This window comes from Artemia franciscana, chromosome 19 (genome assembly GCF_032884065.1).
Source record: "Artemia franciscana chromosome 19, ASM3288406v1, whole genome shotgun sequence".
NCBI lineage: Eukaryota > Metazoa > Arthropoda > Branchiopoda > Anostraca > Artemiidae > Artemia > Artemia franciscana.
In genome coordinates, this window is record NC_088881.1 from 27,828,933 (window position 1) to 27,848,413 (window position 19,481).

General features: G+C 35.6%; 2 protein-coding genes across 2 annotated transcripts in view; both read left to right on the plus strand.

The window, feature by feature from the left end:
* The window catches only part of LOC136039513 (zinc finger protein 239-like), a 139,732-nt gene that overhangs the window by 52,495 nt on the left and 67,756 nt on the right, over positions 1-19,481 (plus strand). The window lies entirely within an intron of this gene.
* LOC136039514 (nuclear protein localization protein 4 homolog) overlaps positions 1-19,481 on the plus strand; it is a 47,645-nt gene that overhangs the window by 10,947 nt on the left and 17,217 nt on the right. Inside the window, exon 2 of the mRNA XM_065723310.1 lies at positions 14,829-14,980. Within this exon, the coding sequence (XP_065579382.1) occupies positions 14,829-14,980 (152 nt within the window). The remainder of the gene's footprint in view (positions 1-14,828; positions 14,981-19,481) is intronic.

Genomic DNA, 19,481 nt, shown 5'->3' on the forward strand with positions numbered 1-19,481 from the left:
TCCAGTGTCATTGGGGGAGTTGGATGGGGAAATCGGAAATCTTGGAAAACATGAAAATTGAGGTATCTTTATCTTACGAATGGGTGATCGGATCTTAATGAAACTTGATATATAGAAAGATCTTATGTCTCAGATACTCAATTTTCAATCCAAATCGGATCCGGGAATATGGGGGTGGGGGGGAACAAAAATCTTGGAACCCGGAAATCTTGGAAAACGTTTTGAGTGGAGAGATCGGGATGAAACTTGATGGGAAGAGTAAGTTCAAGTTCTAGATAAGTGATTTACATAAGGGGAACGGATCTGCTCTCTTTGGGGGAGTTGGGGGGGGGGGGTGCTTCAGAAAAATTAGAAAAAATGAGGTATTTTTAACTTACGAACGGATGATCAGATTTTAATGAAATTTGATATTTAGAAGGATCTTGTGCTTTAGAGCTTCAAAGCTGATCGGATTTTAATGAAATTTCATATTTAGAAGGACCTCGCAACTCAAATCTGTCATTTTAAATCCCGACTGGATCCACTGTCATGGGGGGAGTTAAGGAGGGTGGTGGTGGAAATCTTGGAAAACGCTTAGAGTGGAGGGATCGGGGTGAAACCTGGTGGGAAAAATAGGCACAAGTCCTGGATACGTGATTGACATAATCGGAACGGGTTCGCTCTCTTTGGGGGAGGGTTAATTCTGAAAAATTAGAAAAAAATGAGGTATTTTAATTTACGAACGGTTAATTGGATCCAAATAAAATTTAATATTTAGAAGGATCTCGTGTCTCAGAGCTCTTATTTTAAATCCTGACCGGATCTGGTGACATTGGGGGGAGTTGGACAAGGAAACTGGAAATGTTAGAAAACACTTAGAGTGGAGAGATCGTGATGATACTTGGTGGGAAGAATAAGCACAAGTCTTAGATAAGTCATTAACATAACCAGACTGGATTGGCCCTCTTTGAGGGAGTTGGGGGGGGGGCTAATTCAGAAAAAAATTAGAAAAAAGGTATTTTTAACTTACAAACCGGTGGTCAGATCTTAATAAAATTTGATATTTAGAAGGATTTTGCGCTTCAGAGCTCTTATTATAATTCTCGACCAGATCCGGTGTCTTTGGGGGGAGTTTGAGGGGGAAACCGGAAATCCTGGAAAACGTGAATATTGAGGTATCTTGATCTTACGAATGGGCGATTGGATCTTAATGAAACTTGATATATAGAAAGATCTTATGTCTCAGATGCTCAATTTCAATCCGAATCGGATCCGGGGATATGGAGATCGGGGGAGGGGGAACAAAAATCTTGGAAACCGGAAATCTTGGAAAACGTTTAGAGTGGAGAGATTGGGATGAAACTCGATGGGAAGAGTAAGTACAAGCTCTAGGCACTTGATTGAAATACATGGACCGGATCTGCTGGAACCCGTACTGGGGCCGGTTGGGGGTGGTGTTAATTCGGAAAAATTAGAAATGTCGGAAAATTCGAAAATGGAAAAATGTCGTAGATACGTGATTGACGTAACCGGACTGGATTTGCTCTATTTGGGGGAGTTAGGGAGGATCCAGTGCTTTGGTGAGTTCGTTGCTTCTGGAAATGCTAGGACAATGAAAATTGATAGGCGTGTCAGGGACCTGCACAAATTGACTTGATAAAGTCGTTTTCCCCGATTTGATCATCTGGACGGGGGGGGGGGGGCAGAAGGGAGATGAAAAAATAGAAGAAATGAGGTATTTTTAACTTACGAGTGGGTGATCGGATCTTAATGAATTTTAATATTTAGAAGGACCTCGTGTCTCAGAGCTCTTATTTTAAATCCCGACCAGCATTAAGCCTGATTTTCGTTCGTTTTAAATCAATCTATTGATTGTAGAATCTTGCTAGAGCTCATGTATGAGCTCTTGGCTCCTCCGACCTCGTTACAATTGCCATATGAGCTCTTGGCTCTTCCGACCTCGTCACAAGTGCTATATGAGCTCTTGGCTCTTCCGACCTCGTCACAAGTAACATATGAGCTCTTGGCTCTTCCGACCTCGTCACAAGTGCCATATGCGCTCTTGGCTCTTCCGACCTCGTCACAAGTACCATATGAGCTCTTGGCTCTTCCGACCTCGTCACAAGTGCCATATGAGCTCTTAGTTCTTGTTTTCTTCTTTATTTTCAGCAGGCCTCGCGGATCACCATAAAATCGTAGAGAGATGCTTAATGGCTCCTACGAAAGCTATTTCTCATATCTACGTGCTTTTTATAAATTCCACCATCTGCAGGTGCCTTATGGCACTAAAATGGTGGCCCAAAAAGGCTACCAGAATATCAAGGACACATTTTTTTATGGCTCATATAAAAGATATTGCGCATATTTCCGATATTCCTGTAAATTACACCGTTTGCAAGTTCAAAGTGGCAAGAAAATACAATTATTTTTGGTGCCATGTCTCAAGTGAAAAACCTGAGGCTTTTGGGCTAGCAGAACTTATAAGAGTTATGTTGAATAACTCGTTTGAAAGCGATTGCTCATATCAACGATCTTTTTTTTATAAAATGCGATATTTTTTTTATCAAATGCAATTTATCAAATGTGCCAATTCTTAAGGAGAAAAGCACTGAAGTACAACGCAGTTACTATTGTGATAGTTAGGTTCCAGAACCCTTACACTGGAGGTTTATGAGAATCCCTCCTGTACGCTCCCCCTCCCAACCCCCTTAGTAAGTTTCATAAATCGTCTGCTCAGTAACATTAGCAGGATACCACAATATCGTAGATAAATTTTTACTGGTTCAATTATAAGCTATTGCTTATATTTATTAATTTTTTTAAAACAAAGTTTTTTTGATGGAAGTAAAGAGCGAAGTTGAAACTTAAAACGAACAAAAATTATTATCTAATATATATCTATAAAGCTAGTACAAATAAACCAAATAATCGTATTTCTGTATGTTTGTGGGATTAAAGAAAACTAGTGCTTTACTGAAAACACAGAATCCAATTATAAACAACCATAATGTTGGTTTATTAGTTAAAAGTGTGTACGTAGCCTGACAGCAACAAACTAATCTATAAAGCTTTTCATAGTCAGTAACTTTCAGTATACTATTAAAATTATCTTAAAAACCTAATCATAAAAATAAATACTGTTTTAACGACCGCAAAGTCACTGAACAGCAAGCAGAAATATTGGATTGATTTATCAGGTAACGTTTTGATTTTATCAGCTATAATACCAATAATGAGTTGTAAGTTGTAAGAAATACACCTTAGTATTTTTTAAAAAATGCTTTATTTGTATACTGTAAAAAAATGGCCTTAATTGGCTTACTTTTACTGTACCAAAACTCCTATATTGTTTTGTGTTTTCAGTAAAGTGATGGTATTCTATAATAAAAAAAACACAGGGAAATATGATTATTTTGTTTATTTGTACTAGCTTTGTCGATATATGTTAGATAGACTGTGAAGCAATATTTTTGTTCGTTTTAAGGTTCAACTTCGCTCTTTACTTCCCTCAAAACTTTGTTTTTTAAATTGATCTTTTTAATTTTTCGTGGGGGGGCAACACTCTCATATGCGGAATGATTTCTGTTTGTTTTAAGTTTTAGTGGCTCCCTACTTTCAGTTAAAAAAAGTAATTATTTTCTGATCGTTTTTCAGATAATGCCGAGAAATCCTTGCTACACAAAACGGTGTATGCGATTTTTGAAGGTGATAACCTCGATAGTTAGGAAAGAGTAACTATTTTTCTAAAGATGATTTTTAAGGTTTTCAAAACCGAGGCAAAATTTTGCTGTCTAACTTATTTTACTAGACTTCTCCCACCTCCTCCTCCCCTTGATAAACACCAAAAAACATTAGACATACATGTGTGGAATAGCAGCAAACAAGATAAAGTTGGAAAGTAGCCTGACAACCAGATAAATATCACAGAAAAAAAAATTATGATAGGTTTATAGTGCTATGTTTTCTTTATATACATTACAAATAGTTTTATTCTGTCTATTAAATAGTAAAAAAGGAAATAATATGAAAACTAATTATTAAAATAAGTAATCCATCTTTGAAGATGGAACTCTGAGTGGTTCCAGAATCATATGCCTACACTTCTCCAATCCCTAAGTGGCAAGGGATTGGGGTCCGGGGCGTAATTTGTTCCAAAAGTAGTGTAATGATCATTTCATAATTCACAAGCAAATTAACGAAAATAGTGAATGAGCTGAAAAATAATCATAAGGCAGAAAACTATGATTACAATAAAAATGCTTAATTAAGAAACTGAAGCCTTGCCATTCTGATTCAAAGTCTAACTCGCTAGTAACTGAACTGCAGTGGCTGATGATCCAATTCAATCTATTTGTTCTTGTAAGACCAAGTTGTGTAACTTACAGCCCTTTTCCCAAAGACTTTGGAGAGCTGTGTCATCACCAAAAGCATAGTTATCGGACCTTATTCAGCAAACACATTTTTAATTGGCTATTATAAAACATTGAGTTAATAAAAACTTCTATGACAGAGAATAAGAGCATTAAACTAAATTTGTCGATGCTCCTCATTTGGGAAAAGGAAGAGGGGAGGGGGTACTTCAAGGAATAGTCTTTTGGAGTTTTGAGATTCAGTTATTTGTCCTTCTGTGAATTTCTTCCTCTTAAGAACATTATATATTTAAAAATCATTTTGCTAGCCCCAACGTCGGCTGACCGTGTTAAAGAGCTCATAATGAATCCTCCCAACGGACTAGTGACACTTATTAACGGGATGGGAGGGGGGTATAAAAACAATAGATAATGGTCATACGTTCTTGAATAAAATCCGTTTTTTTAAATCCTATAGTTTTTCCCCAAATCCCTGAGTCAATTGATTCAAGTACAGAAAAACGACGATTTGGACAGTTTCCCTCTTCTTAAACAGCGCTTTCCAGATGTTGAATTGTATGATTTATTAATCTGTAAGGGCATGTATCCGTATGAATACTACAACTCCACGTCGAGGCTACATGAGTAAAGATTGCCGCCCATCGAAGCGCTTTATGATTCACTTCACGAAACTCAATGGACCTCTGCCGACTATGAGTTTGCTAAAACAATGTTTGGGCAAAAGGAGGGTGTAAAAATAGGGATGATTATTGCAAAATGTACTTGGCAAGGGTTTTATTGACGTTATTGGATATTGTGTGTAAGAACACAGATAAAATCTATCAGGAATTTGGGTCGGATTATTATTTTTTTAACTCCTTACCTGGGATTTAATTCTAAAAATCAGTGACGAAAAAATAGGTATGATTACCGACGTGGATCTGTAGAATGATCAATGAGAAAAGAGTGTTTTCCATGGGGACCGCATTTTGAAAATTGATCTGAGTGAACAATGCACCGGTGAAAATTTGAGTCCAGTTTTTCTGGATATGAATTCCATTTGTCCATCGGCAATGTCTCACTACTTTTTCTGTGTTGTAAGTACAAATAGCTTGACAATCCCTGTGCTCCAATTTTCCCCAACATTGCCACCGTTGAGGAGAATGAACCGCAAGGATGGTTTTTTTTTAACTGATGGTGAAATAACTTTGGAACTCCTTGACTCGGCAAAGGATTTTGTTTTCCGTGCATAAATAGACCACTGACTAAGACACAAAATTTATACTCGGACTTGGTTTGTTCAACATTATTAAATCAAACTCTTGGTTGATTATTGATGATTTAGCCTAGTCCATTGAACAGTGGTCTCAGGGAATGCTGTAATTGTTTACTGTTCGCTCAGATCATGAACCGGTTTTCGTAACCCTAGTTCTACACAATCTCTTTCATCAGAGCAGAATTATGAGAACGCTTGCATTGAATTGTACCTACCATATCATTTACAGGGTTGTTTGTGATTCAATTTCTTTAATAAATCTAAATATATAAATTTATTCCGGTGCTCCAAAATTTATATTTTTAGCATACAGTCAGGCAAACAAATAAACCCTATGGTTATATTCTATCGGATCTCGATCAGAATACACCTGAGGATATGTGTGTAGTCGCATATATTTTTGACAATGAAATTACCATATATATTCCAGTGAACAGTAAAGGTCGTTAAAAGGGTTATTAGTTGCCATCATGGTACTAAAAAAACTACATAAAAATAGACATTTATTTTCTGTTCTAAGCAGTTCAAAGACTCATCTTGTGATGGATTTAGTTCTAAAAATCTGCAACGAAGAAATAGGTCTGATTATCAACGTGGATCAGCATCTATTTGTAGAAAGATCAATGAGGGGAGGGTATGTTTTCCGCGGGGATCATATCTTGAAAACATTTGACTAGACAATGTCGAGTGCAGTTTTTCTGAATATGAATTCGCTTTTCCCGTCGGCAATGTTTCCCTACTTTTTGCTGTGTGATAATTACAAACGGCTTGACAATCCTTGGGCCTCGATTTCGCCTAACATTGTCCCCGTTGAGGAGAATGGATCGCAAGGATGGTTTTTCGAAATAGATGGTGAAATACCTTTGGAACTCCTTGACTCGGCAAAGGATTTTGTTTTCCGTACATAAACAGACCAGTTTCTAAGGACTCTTTGAGTCCATAGAATTTATCTTCGGTAGAGGATGGGGGTATGTACTGGATACCTTCAAAGTAAAACTTATTGCCGACCCTGATCCGAAACAGAATATCGTTTTCATCTTGTTCTTTTTTTTATGGATGGTAGCCAACGGTTTCGCGGTCACAAAAATTCATAGAGCCCTCCAGTTTTATCAAAAGCCATACATGACAAAGTTTATTGGTACTTTTGTCAGTAAACGTTCAGAAGCGAAAACGAAGGTTGAAAAAGAAATCTATAAACTTATTTTAAATTCAGCTTTTGGTAAAATGTGCTAGAGTGTACGCAATAGGAGTCGATGTGGCGTTGTAATCAATCCGTTGCTCGAAACATAGCCAATCCCAACTTCACATCATTCACTATCATAGACTCCAATATGGTCGTTTTATATAGGAAAAAAAGAAAAGTCATTAGAATTAAAATATCGCTGCTAGTAGCTCAATTAAAGAAATCTCCAAGAAACTCATGTTTTCATTCTTTTACAATGTGTGTAAGCTCCAATGGCCGAGTGAGGGGGAAGTTTAAGTGTGTCATGGAAACACTGATTCACTTTTGTCAAAAAATAAAACTGATAATTTATTAAATGATTTGGAAAATGGTTAGCTCTCGAATGGACTTTGCCAATTGGAATGAGTCCATTTATCCTAAGTTAATGAAGCGCCAAACCCTAAATCAACTATTACTGCTAAAATTCGAGACGGGGAGCGACTTGAAATCCCATGATGTGCTCGTAGGTTCAAAGGTGTATGCAAACACACAATGAGGATATCAAACAAGTCTGCAAGGGCCTGTCTATAAACTATGTTAAAAATTGTTACGATATGAGTGTTTGTTGAAACTACTTAAAGTAGTTTAGTTCTAAGAGGAAATTCATTGCGATTCGTTCTTTAAAATTTAAAACTACACAGTTAGAGTAAAAAAAACGCCATGTCTGCCATATACGTGAGCATACATGTCTATGTACGTGAGGGCGGTGGGAAGGTACTACTTTATGGGCACTACCGTATTCCAGATCGAGAAGAATGTGTACGATATAGAAAACATCTTGTTCTGGAGAAAATCACTCAAATTCAATAGTAATACTAAGTGGGAGGTGGTGGGAAGAGTTTTTTTTATCAATTTGTTCCGTGTGTATGCAAGGCATAGTTGTTGTTATATTTTCAATTAATTTGTATATATCTTTGAAATAAAAATTTAAATATTGTTTTTGCTCCACCTGCGCCCGCGGCCGTCCCAAAAGGAGGAGGGGGTCTTCGGCTGGCCACAACCAGCAGCCGCCAAGCTCTTCCTTAAATTTAAAATGATTAAAAAATGTTTTAAGATTTGAAACATTAAAAAATGTTTTAGATTAAAAATGTTGTATATATATTATAAAAAAGGAAATGTTTCTTAAATTGTTTTTTTTTGTTAATTAAAAATATTGTGTATTTATTGTAAAATTAAAAAAACATGGATTATTCTAAATTGTTGTGATTTATTCATTTATATTCTAAATTGTTGTTATTCTTGAACATTGTACTAGCCCTGATAGGGAAATTATTTATTCATTGGGCAACTACAGTTTACAGTTAGTTGTAGTCTAGCAGTTGAAGACGACAATATTTATCAATTTAAAACACCATTCAGATCGTTTCTTTGTGGTCCATCAATTTCGGGTGCAACAATACCTTTAACAAAAATAATTAAAAAATAGTAATAAAATGTTTTTGAAAACCCGAAAAAATCCAAACTCTTTGTAGATTGTTGATGCTGTAGCCGAATCCATTGAACAGTGGTCTTAGGAAATGCTGCAATTGTTTATGGCCTGCTCACATCATGAACTGATTTCCGTAACCCTAGTTCTACATAATCTCTTTCGTCAGAGCAGAATTATGAAAACGTTTGTATTGAATTGTACCTGCTATATCATTTACAGGGTTGTTCGTGATTCAAGTTCTCTAATAAATCTAATTAAACAAATATATACGGGTGCTCCAAAATTTCTACTTTCAGCATACAGTCAGGCAACAAGTAAACCCTATGGTTAAAATTCTATTAGATCTCAATCAGAATACAGCCGAAGAATTAAGTATTAAGTACGAAGTACGAAGAAGATTAAGTACGAAGGTCAAGTAGGAAGTCAAGTTCCCCCACCACACTTGGTAAAGTCACTGGACTTCAAAAAACGTTAGGGAGAGAGTGTCTACAAATGATCCAAGTTACACTCTACTTCGAAATCATAAGATTCTCCGTAATCATTATCGAAAAACTTAAGCCTTTTTCCCACTGCATATAATGCAAGCAGATCCTTTAAATAGAGATGATATTAAAAAAGTCACAATACGCCCTACAAATATACTCTACTTGCAATCTATGTTCTTAGTCACTGCATATGCTATTGCATTTCGGACAAAGAGAGGTGTGAAGTTGCTACAGGAAGTATTCTTGAAAAAGATTATTTTCGAAAATTTCAATCGGATTGAGGTAGTGAATTTGTTAGTCCACATGTAGAGAAGGTATTGTTGGAATACTATTCTGTGCTCTATCGTAGTCATAGTCCTATAAAACCTTCATTGGTCGAACGGTTGATAAGAAGTATTCGACTTTTAATTTCAAGCTATTGCACATTAGAAAATACTACTGATTTTATTCAAGATTTAGATAAAATCATGCAAATCTATAATCTGCCTCCCCATCGATCTCTGTCCAACGTTAGTCCTCAGGAATTTCATCAAAGAGATAATTATACACTTTACACTCTTCTTAAACGATATTCCAATGAAAAGGTTGTGAAGAAAAAATTAGAAGCGGTAAGATTTTTCGAATTAATAGAACTACTAATATTTTTGAATTGGGGAATTGCTTATGGTCCACTGAACATTTTAAAGGGTCAAAAACATATCGCGTATGAGTAAACCAAAGATGAAGAGATTCTTTGTGGTTTTTATGGTTATGAACCTCCAAAAGTTAGAAATAATTGTGAAATCTATCAAATTGAAAAGATATTAGAGTCGTACACACAGGAGCAAGAGACAGTTGCTTTTTCGTTGGCTATTATATAACTCTGATTTTGATTCTTGGGTAGCAGTTGAAGACAGAAGCAATTCCCAATGATTTCTATATGACATTCGTGTTCAATGTCTTTGATCCACTCTACAATGATTTGAATATACATAAGGGATTTTTGGACAAAACACTCTCCCGCCATCAAATTCGATGGCGAGCATAAAGTTGCTCTTGTCGATTGTATTCTCAAAAATACATATAATACTATGAGAAAAGATCGTACATATGACTTAAAAGTTTGACCCCATGATTGGCCACTCCTTAGCGAGCATTGGATAGAGACAATGAAGTCGAGTGAATATCCCTTTGTCGCATTACCATATAAGGAATTTGGTAGTATGAACGATTTGTATTGTGCTATATAGAAGAATCTCTGCTCGTAAAAATGGTGTCTTTCAATTCAACTGTTCAATAGAACGGGGCAATATCTACACTAGATCACCCATTTACAGGGAGAAGCTTATTCTCAATGATAATCTGATATATGTTCTTGGTTTCAAATAGAATATAATCAATGGTAGAAGTGCTGGAAGCACTAATGGTATGGATCGTTTCATTTTCGCTGACTATCCACCTGGTTTTTCCTCGGACAGTTGTATATATCTTTACGCTTCATTCGTTGAAACATCGAGAGTTGGCAATAGCAATATCCCTGTCCTGCGTGTTCTTGAACAAAAAATCAGTCAAGATCACATTCACCATTACAATGTAAAGTAACTTCATTATATCCCTGTAAAAATTTCCTATTTGTAATTCTTCCAGTTAACATTAAGAACTGAATTAGGTTATTCTTCAACAATAACAAAAGTTTTGACCATGACTACATGTCATTTTCGTCCCGTTCAATAGCAAGATGTTTAATAGAAAAATGATATTTGCTTGTCCTGATGTTGATTGCTGTCTTGCTATGTTAGGTCCAAGATAAATGGGTCATGGAATGGACTATTACGAAAATCGTTCATCAGTGTCGGGCTATGTTCTTGGCAGTTGGTTTACTAAGCTCTTTCGCTTTGCACTACCCTTGGCCCTACCGCGGGTTTTGCACCCTCTACACTACACTATTGGGGATCTGGCAAGGATTTTAAAATACTGTTTCGGAAAATCCCTTGTCTGGTGCATGATCCCTTGGCGAGTGATTAATATCTCGACAAAGTGGCAAAGATTTATAAAGGTCGAGAAACACTGTATCACTTATCAGTCTCTACTCAGGTCAGCAACAAAAGACATCACTCTTGTCAAAGAAGAAGAGAAAACCAAAGAAGGAAATGGTTAGATCAAAAAAGGATTTCTATTCCTAAACTGAAATGGTATATCTACATCACAAAAATTCCCATCCATCAATCACTTCATTTTTTAATCTATTCAATGCAGAAAATATTGATGTGAGTGTAAAACATGGTTACTATTAACAATTCTACCCACAACAACCACTATCTGAAAACATCCACTTTCAAATTTATTCTAACGAAGATTATTTCGTGCATATGACTTCCACATGTATAGATATACCTGTGATAGCCAAGAAATCTGACAATGAAATGGCAAGTCTTACTGATGGAATGTACTTTGAAAATTGTGCATTGCATAAGTTATTTTAACAAATCAGTGTCTACACAATTGGAACATAGGTGAGCACTAGCAACAATCTCTCAAATTATACGAGCTACATATAGTTCATGTTGATGGCACCAAAGTCATATGAGGAATTGAGGAGTTCAGTCAATTGATATGAATATAAGATAGACATTGACACTACAGATGCACTTAAAGAGGTGACAACTAGTGAACTACTTTTAGTTGGGAAAACAGATCATGAGACATTTAATGTACCCCAATGGCTACGACTGAATATTAAAATGGACATACATTTAACGCTTGCTCCATCCAATTTCATATTACGATAGGAACTTCCTACATCACCCGATGTATGAGGCTATGAGTTCTATCGCCCTGGCCGTCGAAAAACTGAGAGCTAGTGGAAATAATATCAAACTACTTGTTCCTCATACAATCATCAATCAGCAACATATTGCCACGGGTTCACGCATCTTCACCGACTCTTCAAGTTATCAACAGTGAAATTTCTGCAAAACTGACATTGGCATTTGTAAAAGTGCTAGTGCTATAGGATCGTGGACAAGTTGCCCACGCAAATTTGAAATGTTTAGACTTTCAACTCTTGTAAATGAAGTGAATGGAATCCCATCTCTACAGTTTAACCTATGATAAATCCTATAGGACACTACATGAGTTGACATTACAATCCTTAGATCGAGATTCACAACAATTTGAAAATGGTATGACTGATACAATGTTTACAAAAACTCATGGTATCATTGTCTTGGAATTGTCTGGCACTCAAGATATGAGTATTGTACGATTGATGAGTTTACGTTTATAGTGCAAGTTTGTCGATCCATTAGCCGTGGACATTGCATTAATCTCACGAAATCAATTTGAAGCTTACTAGGAAATCACTCCCAAAGGCAGTGTTTTTCTAGACCACGCCCCATAAACACAAATCAAATGATCAGCGTATTTAATATGGATCCATACATGTCCAAATACAAATCCTATTGTTTACCATCGGATTTCCTTGAAAAATTCAAAGTGTTAACAATACGATTATCATTGTTAATAACAGTCCATCGACCGTGAAGACAGGTTATATGCTATGCATCTTTCAAACAGCGAAGAATTTATAATTTTATTCTCTTGGCCTACCATATGCATTCTACACTCTGTTCAGCAACAACTTTATTGAAAGCAGTGAGAAAACTATTATTCAAAACCAGAAGAGATTACATGATTTTTACGACTAAAAACTGTGGTTTTATGCTCTACTATATTTCGTTTTCCGATGTTGTGGCTATACTTACTATGAATTTATCAACATTTACGTAGAAAACCGTCGATTGAATGACTTCCCAATGGAAAATATACTTTCATACCTGTATAATGTCGAGTTCAGTGCCATGTGAATAAAATCTACTAAAAATGTTTATAAATTTGTTTATCAATAAAAAAAGTATATATATATATATATATATATATATATATATATATATATATATATATATATATATATATATATATACAAAACAATGAATTTTTTCTCCTCTTTAGTTTTCTTCTTCTATTTATAAGTAGCTGTCGAGAACAATTAGTGGCGGTAGATCATCTGAATTCACTGTATATTGATCTTGATGTGCAAAGTCAGGGTCACATTTTCTACAGTACATGGTAGCTTCATTCTTATTGTATGTCTTTGTGAAGTCAATGCTACTGTTTTCATTCATATCGTAAAATTCATGTGTTTCAATTTGCTTGTTTGAAGCTCTATCACATACGGTGTTTTCAAACGGAGGGTCACTTTCTGTAACAGCCAAATAAAAATCAGTAGGTTTATAATCATAGTAGCCATTGTCTTCACAACGATGACGTAGAAATCAAATCCGCTTGTTAATTGAACAGTTGAAGCGTAGATCCGACTCTTCCTTCTAAAAAAATTAAAAACCACGACAATGCCAGTCTCTTATAAATAACCTAAAGTTTCATTTAGGGTTCTATCCAATCATACAGCGATAGGTATTCTCCCACTGATCATATTTATGATCATGACAGTTGATTATGACACGCTGATCATGACAGTTGGAGCGTAGGAATACTCTTGTGTGAGAGTCACAAACCTCTTCAAGACAGGAATTACAGTCTTCAATTTGTACTGCATAACCTCTATGCAATTTACACGAATTGCATAGCCTACACTTTTCATCATACTCGTCAACTATTGTACAATTCTCACGTGATGACCAGGTGTCCAGTGTATACATGCATAGTGGGCATGTGTAGAACATTTTTTTTTTCAGTGTTGACTCTCTCACCGCCAAAATGAATCTGACTTACGATTGATAAAGAGAGTGTTGTTTTCTAGAGAGAGGAGTAATTGAGCGATCTTAAAAGTTTTACAGCTAACTACAGACTAACCAAGATTTTTTCAACTTCCAGAGTATCCCTATAGGTTACTTAAAAGGTAACTTGCTAAAAATATCTACCAAGGAAAACATTTTCAATTTAGAAACTTTTTTATTTCATAATTACAACAACCTATCACTCATCTTTCACTTACTGATTCAACTTATTGTCCTCAATATATTTAACTATTGCATTTGAAGCAGCTTGTTGTTTATGTATATGTATTATATAAAGTTTTGCTTCAAAACATAACTGCTCCTCTTATTTCAATTTGCTCAGTGATATCACATATCTTGCATGCATATCATCCCATTTATGGCTTAGTCGAGATTCTCTTGTAGTTTCTACTGCTATATTTGGTATTCTTTTCTTTATGTCATTGCTGCTGTTGCCAGCTCCACTATCAACTTCAATTAGCGTAAACATACCACCCATTTTTGCTAATATGTATTGTCAAATAAAAACCTGATGATAAAGACAATATTCCAACTGATCACTCTCTGAATTCTACTTTCTTTCTAATGTGAATTACGTTGAAAATGCAGCCTTATGTTGGATCTGGTTGCTACGATTGGGTGATAGGGCCTTATGGCTATATGCAAATGAGAATGTCGTGGAAGTATGCAAAAGAGACGTATCCTGTATAGTATGGTTTTGTAAGTAGGTTTAGTGAACCAAATATAAACAATCTTTAGAGCCAAAATAAGGTGTCCTGTCTGTAGTATAGGTAACTATAGTACCCAAATAAGGTATCCTATCTGCAGTATAGTGAAGATTTAGAGCCCAAATTAGGTGTCATGTCTGTAGTATAGGTAACTATAGTACCCAAATAAGGTGTCCTATCTGCAGTATAAGGAAGATTTAGAGCCAAAATAAGATGTCCTGTCTGTAGTATAGGCAACTATAGAACCAAAATAAGATGCCCTGCCTGTAGCTGGAACCCTAACACTCTAATGTTGGGGAAGGGAGATGGTAAAATGTATATTTTCAATTTTGTTTTCATACATTTTTAAAAACAAAATACTAAAAAAAGTCATTTTCAATAAAAGTACCAAATCAAGTATTTTTTGAAACCCTGGTGGGGGGGGGGCAAAGGAATCTTGGGTAATGGTGATGAATTATCCCCTAATTGACGCCATTGTCGAGCTAACGTTTATTGAGATATTATTTATTACTTAAATATTTATTAGTTTTCAGACCATTACATCAATATTATTGTAATTACTTTTATTTATACCTTACATTTCAGGAAAAAGATGAATATGGGAACGAAATATCAAAAATTGCTCGACCTTTCCCCATTGAATATCTTTTGGTGGATGTTCCTGTGGCCACTCCCTTAGAGCCTGTCTACACTTTTCATGTTTTACAACAAGGATCCTCGTTCCCTGTTGAAAATAGGTAAGTATCAACTAAGAGTGTATCCAGGAGGAATTGGGGGTTTGAGCCCCCTCCCCCCGAAATGTTTGTACGAGTCGTAAAAATGTAAAAGAAAATGAATATAAAAAAATTTTTGCTGTTTTTAAAGTTCTTTTTTATGCCCCCCCCCCCCTCACCCGAAAAAGATACTGATTATGTTTTTGATATCAACCATATATGAGTAATTTATAGTTTATGTCGTAAATCTATAGTATCAGATTATTCAATAAGTTTCTTATTGGATTTTAAATGCTCCAGTTCTTTTCTTTAATTTGAAAAAATATGCAGTTTTACGTGGAAAGTAAAGAGCGATATTGGAGCTTAAAATTAGCACAAATTTAAATGTCCCGCATGGACTAGATTATCCGCCACTTCTTTGACAAAGACCACAGAAAAAAGGTATAAAATATCTTATACCTTTTCTCTATGACTCAGAGACATGATAAACACCGTATTTGAAGTATATAGTCAGCGTATTTTGGTTTAAGCTCGTGATTCCCAACGTAAGGCACGCACGCCACTTATGAATGCTGCCAAAATTTTACTGTTGACTGCTTTGACAGTGAATTAAATGGCTGAAACTGGAGTTTTAACTGAAACGGTTGTTGTTTAAATAAAAATAAATGATCCGTATGGGATTCACCCACCCAGGAATGATTTCGGCAGGGGGCAATGTTAAAAGTACAATTTTGAAGATGGACACAATAAAAACAAGTCTTTATTTGATAATCTGACTAAGAAGTGCCCTTAAATCCACAAAAATTTTAGATTTTGAGAGGGCTTGGTATCGTAGTCCCTCCCTCCTACGCGTACGTCCCCGACTGTTGGTGAGTCCTAGGATGAGTTAGGGTTTGACAGTGAGCCATAGGATTATTGGTACTTGTGTATTAGTCAGTAAACACTCGAGAGATTCGGATCTGCTAGATCAGACAATAACGTGTTTAAAGGTGTCTGTATACGGAGACAATGAGCTTAGGCTCAGTTGAAATATAGGTTGTAGGTATATTTTTTTAAATGTTTAATATATAAAGAGGATATTTTGGTTGGGTTATGTTATGTTAGGTTGGGTCAGGTATTTAATATAGTGCGTCATGTGCGGTCTCTCTACCAATTTTTTTGTGGTTTCCATATTGTTTTACTAAAGTATTGTATTCAAGTGCGTAGGCAGCATCTTGTCTAGGTGAAGCTATATCGGCAGTTCACTAAACCTCACATCGTTTGCAAGTTCCATCTTACTTTAAGAGATCTTACCTTTATTTATCAATAATCGCGAAAAACATGAATTAGCTTCAGCATTAATCTTCTTGGATTACTGTACTCTCATTATCTTCTTGCGATGCTATAATATAATAAACCCACTATCCTACTTCTAATTTCTAGAAAAAAAACACCATAAAGTGACTGGACACATTATGTCACATAATCCAGTCACATAATGTGACTGGAGTCACATTACGTAGATAACAGCTTCTTATTCGAAGAATTCAATTCAAAAGTTAAAATTTGGGTGATACTAAATATTAAAATTGATGTATCTATATATCGGACCAAAAATCAGTATTGAATATCGAAACATAAATATCAATATCGGAAACGATATTTGGCCGTTTATTCCCACAACCATCCAACAGAAAAATCCAGTTGAACAAGTTTAACCATCCAACAGATGTTCACCCAGTGACCATCTAACAGAAAAATTCTAACATACGAAAATTTATCATTAATATATTTTGCAAATTTCAAGTTCTAGAGCGGGCAGCTGCCCCCCCCTTCCCCACACCCATGCAGTTTATCATTATATAATTGAATAGGTAGGTTCAAATGTCATCATCATCAGGATATGTTAAATCAAGTTTGACTCGAAACTTCTATAAAGAGAAGGTAAAATAGGAAGTAAATCCTTTCCTGATACCTATCAAGTTTTATAAACATATGTTACTAAATATTATAAAACGGGTTTTTAAATTCATGGAAATCACTGAGGTAGGATTTCTTTCCCGCGTTTATCGAGAGATCCCACGTACAAAAAAGTGATTAAATGAAAGAGAATGGAATTCCAAATACCATCTGTCCGCAACTATTGAATCTACGCTTTGAGTGATTAAATAAAAAAAACTAATTTTTTTTAGCTGAAAGTAAGGAGCGACATTAAAACTTAAAACGAACAGAAATTACTCCGTATGTGAAATGGGTTGTCCCCTCCGCAATCCCTCGCTCTTTACGCTAAAGCTTTTAATTGTTTTAAAAAGTAGAATTGTGGCAAAGAGTCAAACTTTTGCGTAAAGAGCGAGGGATTGCGGAGGGGACAACCCATTTCATATGCGGAGTAATTTCTGTTCGTTTTAAGTTTTAATGTCGCTCCTTACTTTCAGCTAAAAAAAATTTTTTTTATATTTAATTTCTGAACGTTTTTGAATTAATGCATGTTTGGTTTTGGCTCTCCGCACATAAATTATTAAAATGAAATTTGTATATAAATTCTTTTTTGGCTAAATGGCTTTCTCTTAGTTTTGATCAGACGATTTTGAGAAATAAGGGGTGGAGAAGGAGGCCTAGTTGCCCTCCAATTTTTCGGTTACTTAAAAAGGCAACTAGAACTTTTAATTTTTAACGAACTTAAGAATTAACTTACGTAACAAACTTTCATAACCTTATATTTTTATTATGTATACGAGGGGGTTTGTACCCTCGTTAATACCTCGCTCTTTACACTAAATCGTAAGTTCTGTCCCAATTCTTTAAGAATGACCCCTGAATCAGAAAGGCCGTAGAATAAATAGTTGAAATTACTAAAAATACTTTAGCATAAAGAGCAAGGTATTTATCTCCTCCTAAATACCTCGCTCTTTATGCTAAAGTATTATTAGAACCCCTCATATTCGTAATAATATCTGTTCGTTTTAAGTTTCAATGCTACTCCTTCCTTTCATTTGAAAAAAGTTTTCATGTTTATTTTTCATTGTTTTCTTATAGTAATGCTAGAAAATCCTGCGCCCTTTTCATTGAATTTTTCTTCCCCCATGACGGATTCCTCCAAGGAAAGATCCTCCAACATGGCTCCCTCTCCTCAGCCCCATCCCCAAACAAGATAAAATCCCTCTGAAAACGTCTGTACACTTCCCAATAACATTACTATATGTAAGCACTGGTCAAAGTTTGTAACTTGCAGCCCCTCCCCCAGGGATTGTGGGGGAGTAAGTCATCCCCAAAGACATAGTTATTATGGTTTTTGACTATGCTGAACAAAATGGCTATCTCAAAATTTTGATCCGTTGACTTTGGGAAAAAAATGAGCATGGGAGGGGGCCTAGATGCCCTTCAATTTTTTGGGTCACTTAAAAAGGGCACTAGAACTTTTCATTTCCGTTAGAATGAGCCCTCTTGCGACATTCTAGGACCACTTGGTCGATACGATGTCCCCTGGGAAAAAGAAAAAAAAACAAAAAACACGCACCTGCGATTTGTCTTCTGGCAAAAAATACAAAATTCCACATTTTTGTAGATAGGAGCTTGAAACTTCTACAGTTTTACTTTCTTAAATAAGGCAAATTTTCTCAGGCTCTTAACTGTTGATGGGTAAGACTAAACTTGATGAAACTTATATAATTAAAATCAGCATTAAAATGCGATTCTTTTGATGTAGCTATTGATATCAAAATTCAATTTTTTAAAGTTTTGGTTCCTATTGAGCCGGGTCGCTCCTTACTACAGTTCGTTACCACGAACTGTTTGATATCAATTGTGTTTTTATGTGTTTAGTTGTAATAAAGGCGTTACCTTAGTGAACATGTAGGCCCCATAAGAAACGGGAGAGTATGCTGTATATTAATTTATTGCGCGCTATTGGCTGATTTTTTTTTGTAGCCATTTTGGCAGTGACCTATAACCAGGAGGTCGCCGACTTTCAGAAATAACATAAATCAGGTGGCGAAAGTGTGTCAAGTGTGGTGGAACTGTGCCGCACGTGGAGGAACCGCATGGAATACATGGCACTCTGAGATATACGCTAGGTGACCCCTGGAGGAAAATAATTTAGCTATAAAAATTCCATAATACTCATTTTTCGAATTAGAGAGTCGGCGGTCCAGTTTTGGAGTTGGGGGTCCTGTAGTCACTTCTTTAGAATCGTGGAGCAAAATAATGAGACTCGTGCTTTTCCCAAATGAGAATGTTGAATCGCATATTGCACCCAGGGCATTATCTAGAATTTTCTTTGTGAATGAGGGCTTAAAAAACTTTTAAAAAGCATCAAAAATTTGTTTACATTCATTTTTGTTACGTTTTCTGAATCGAAATATTTTATCATAAAGCTTCATCCTACGATCGTTTGCCATCTTGAATAGTCTTATTGAAAGTATTTTGAAAATTCTTCTAAATTGAGCTCCACTTTTTTTTGTAAAGTAAAAAAAGGAAAACATAATGGCAAAATTAGTGGCATATCCTCGTTCTATTGCTGGCAGAGTCACTATAAAAAGAAACTGCA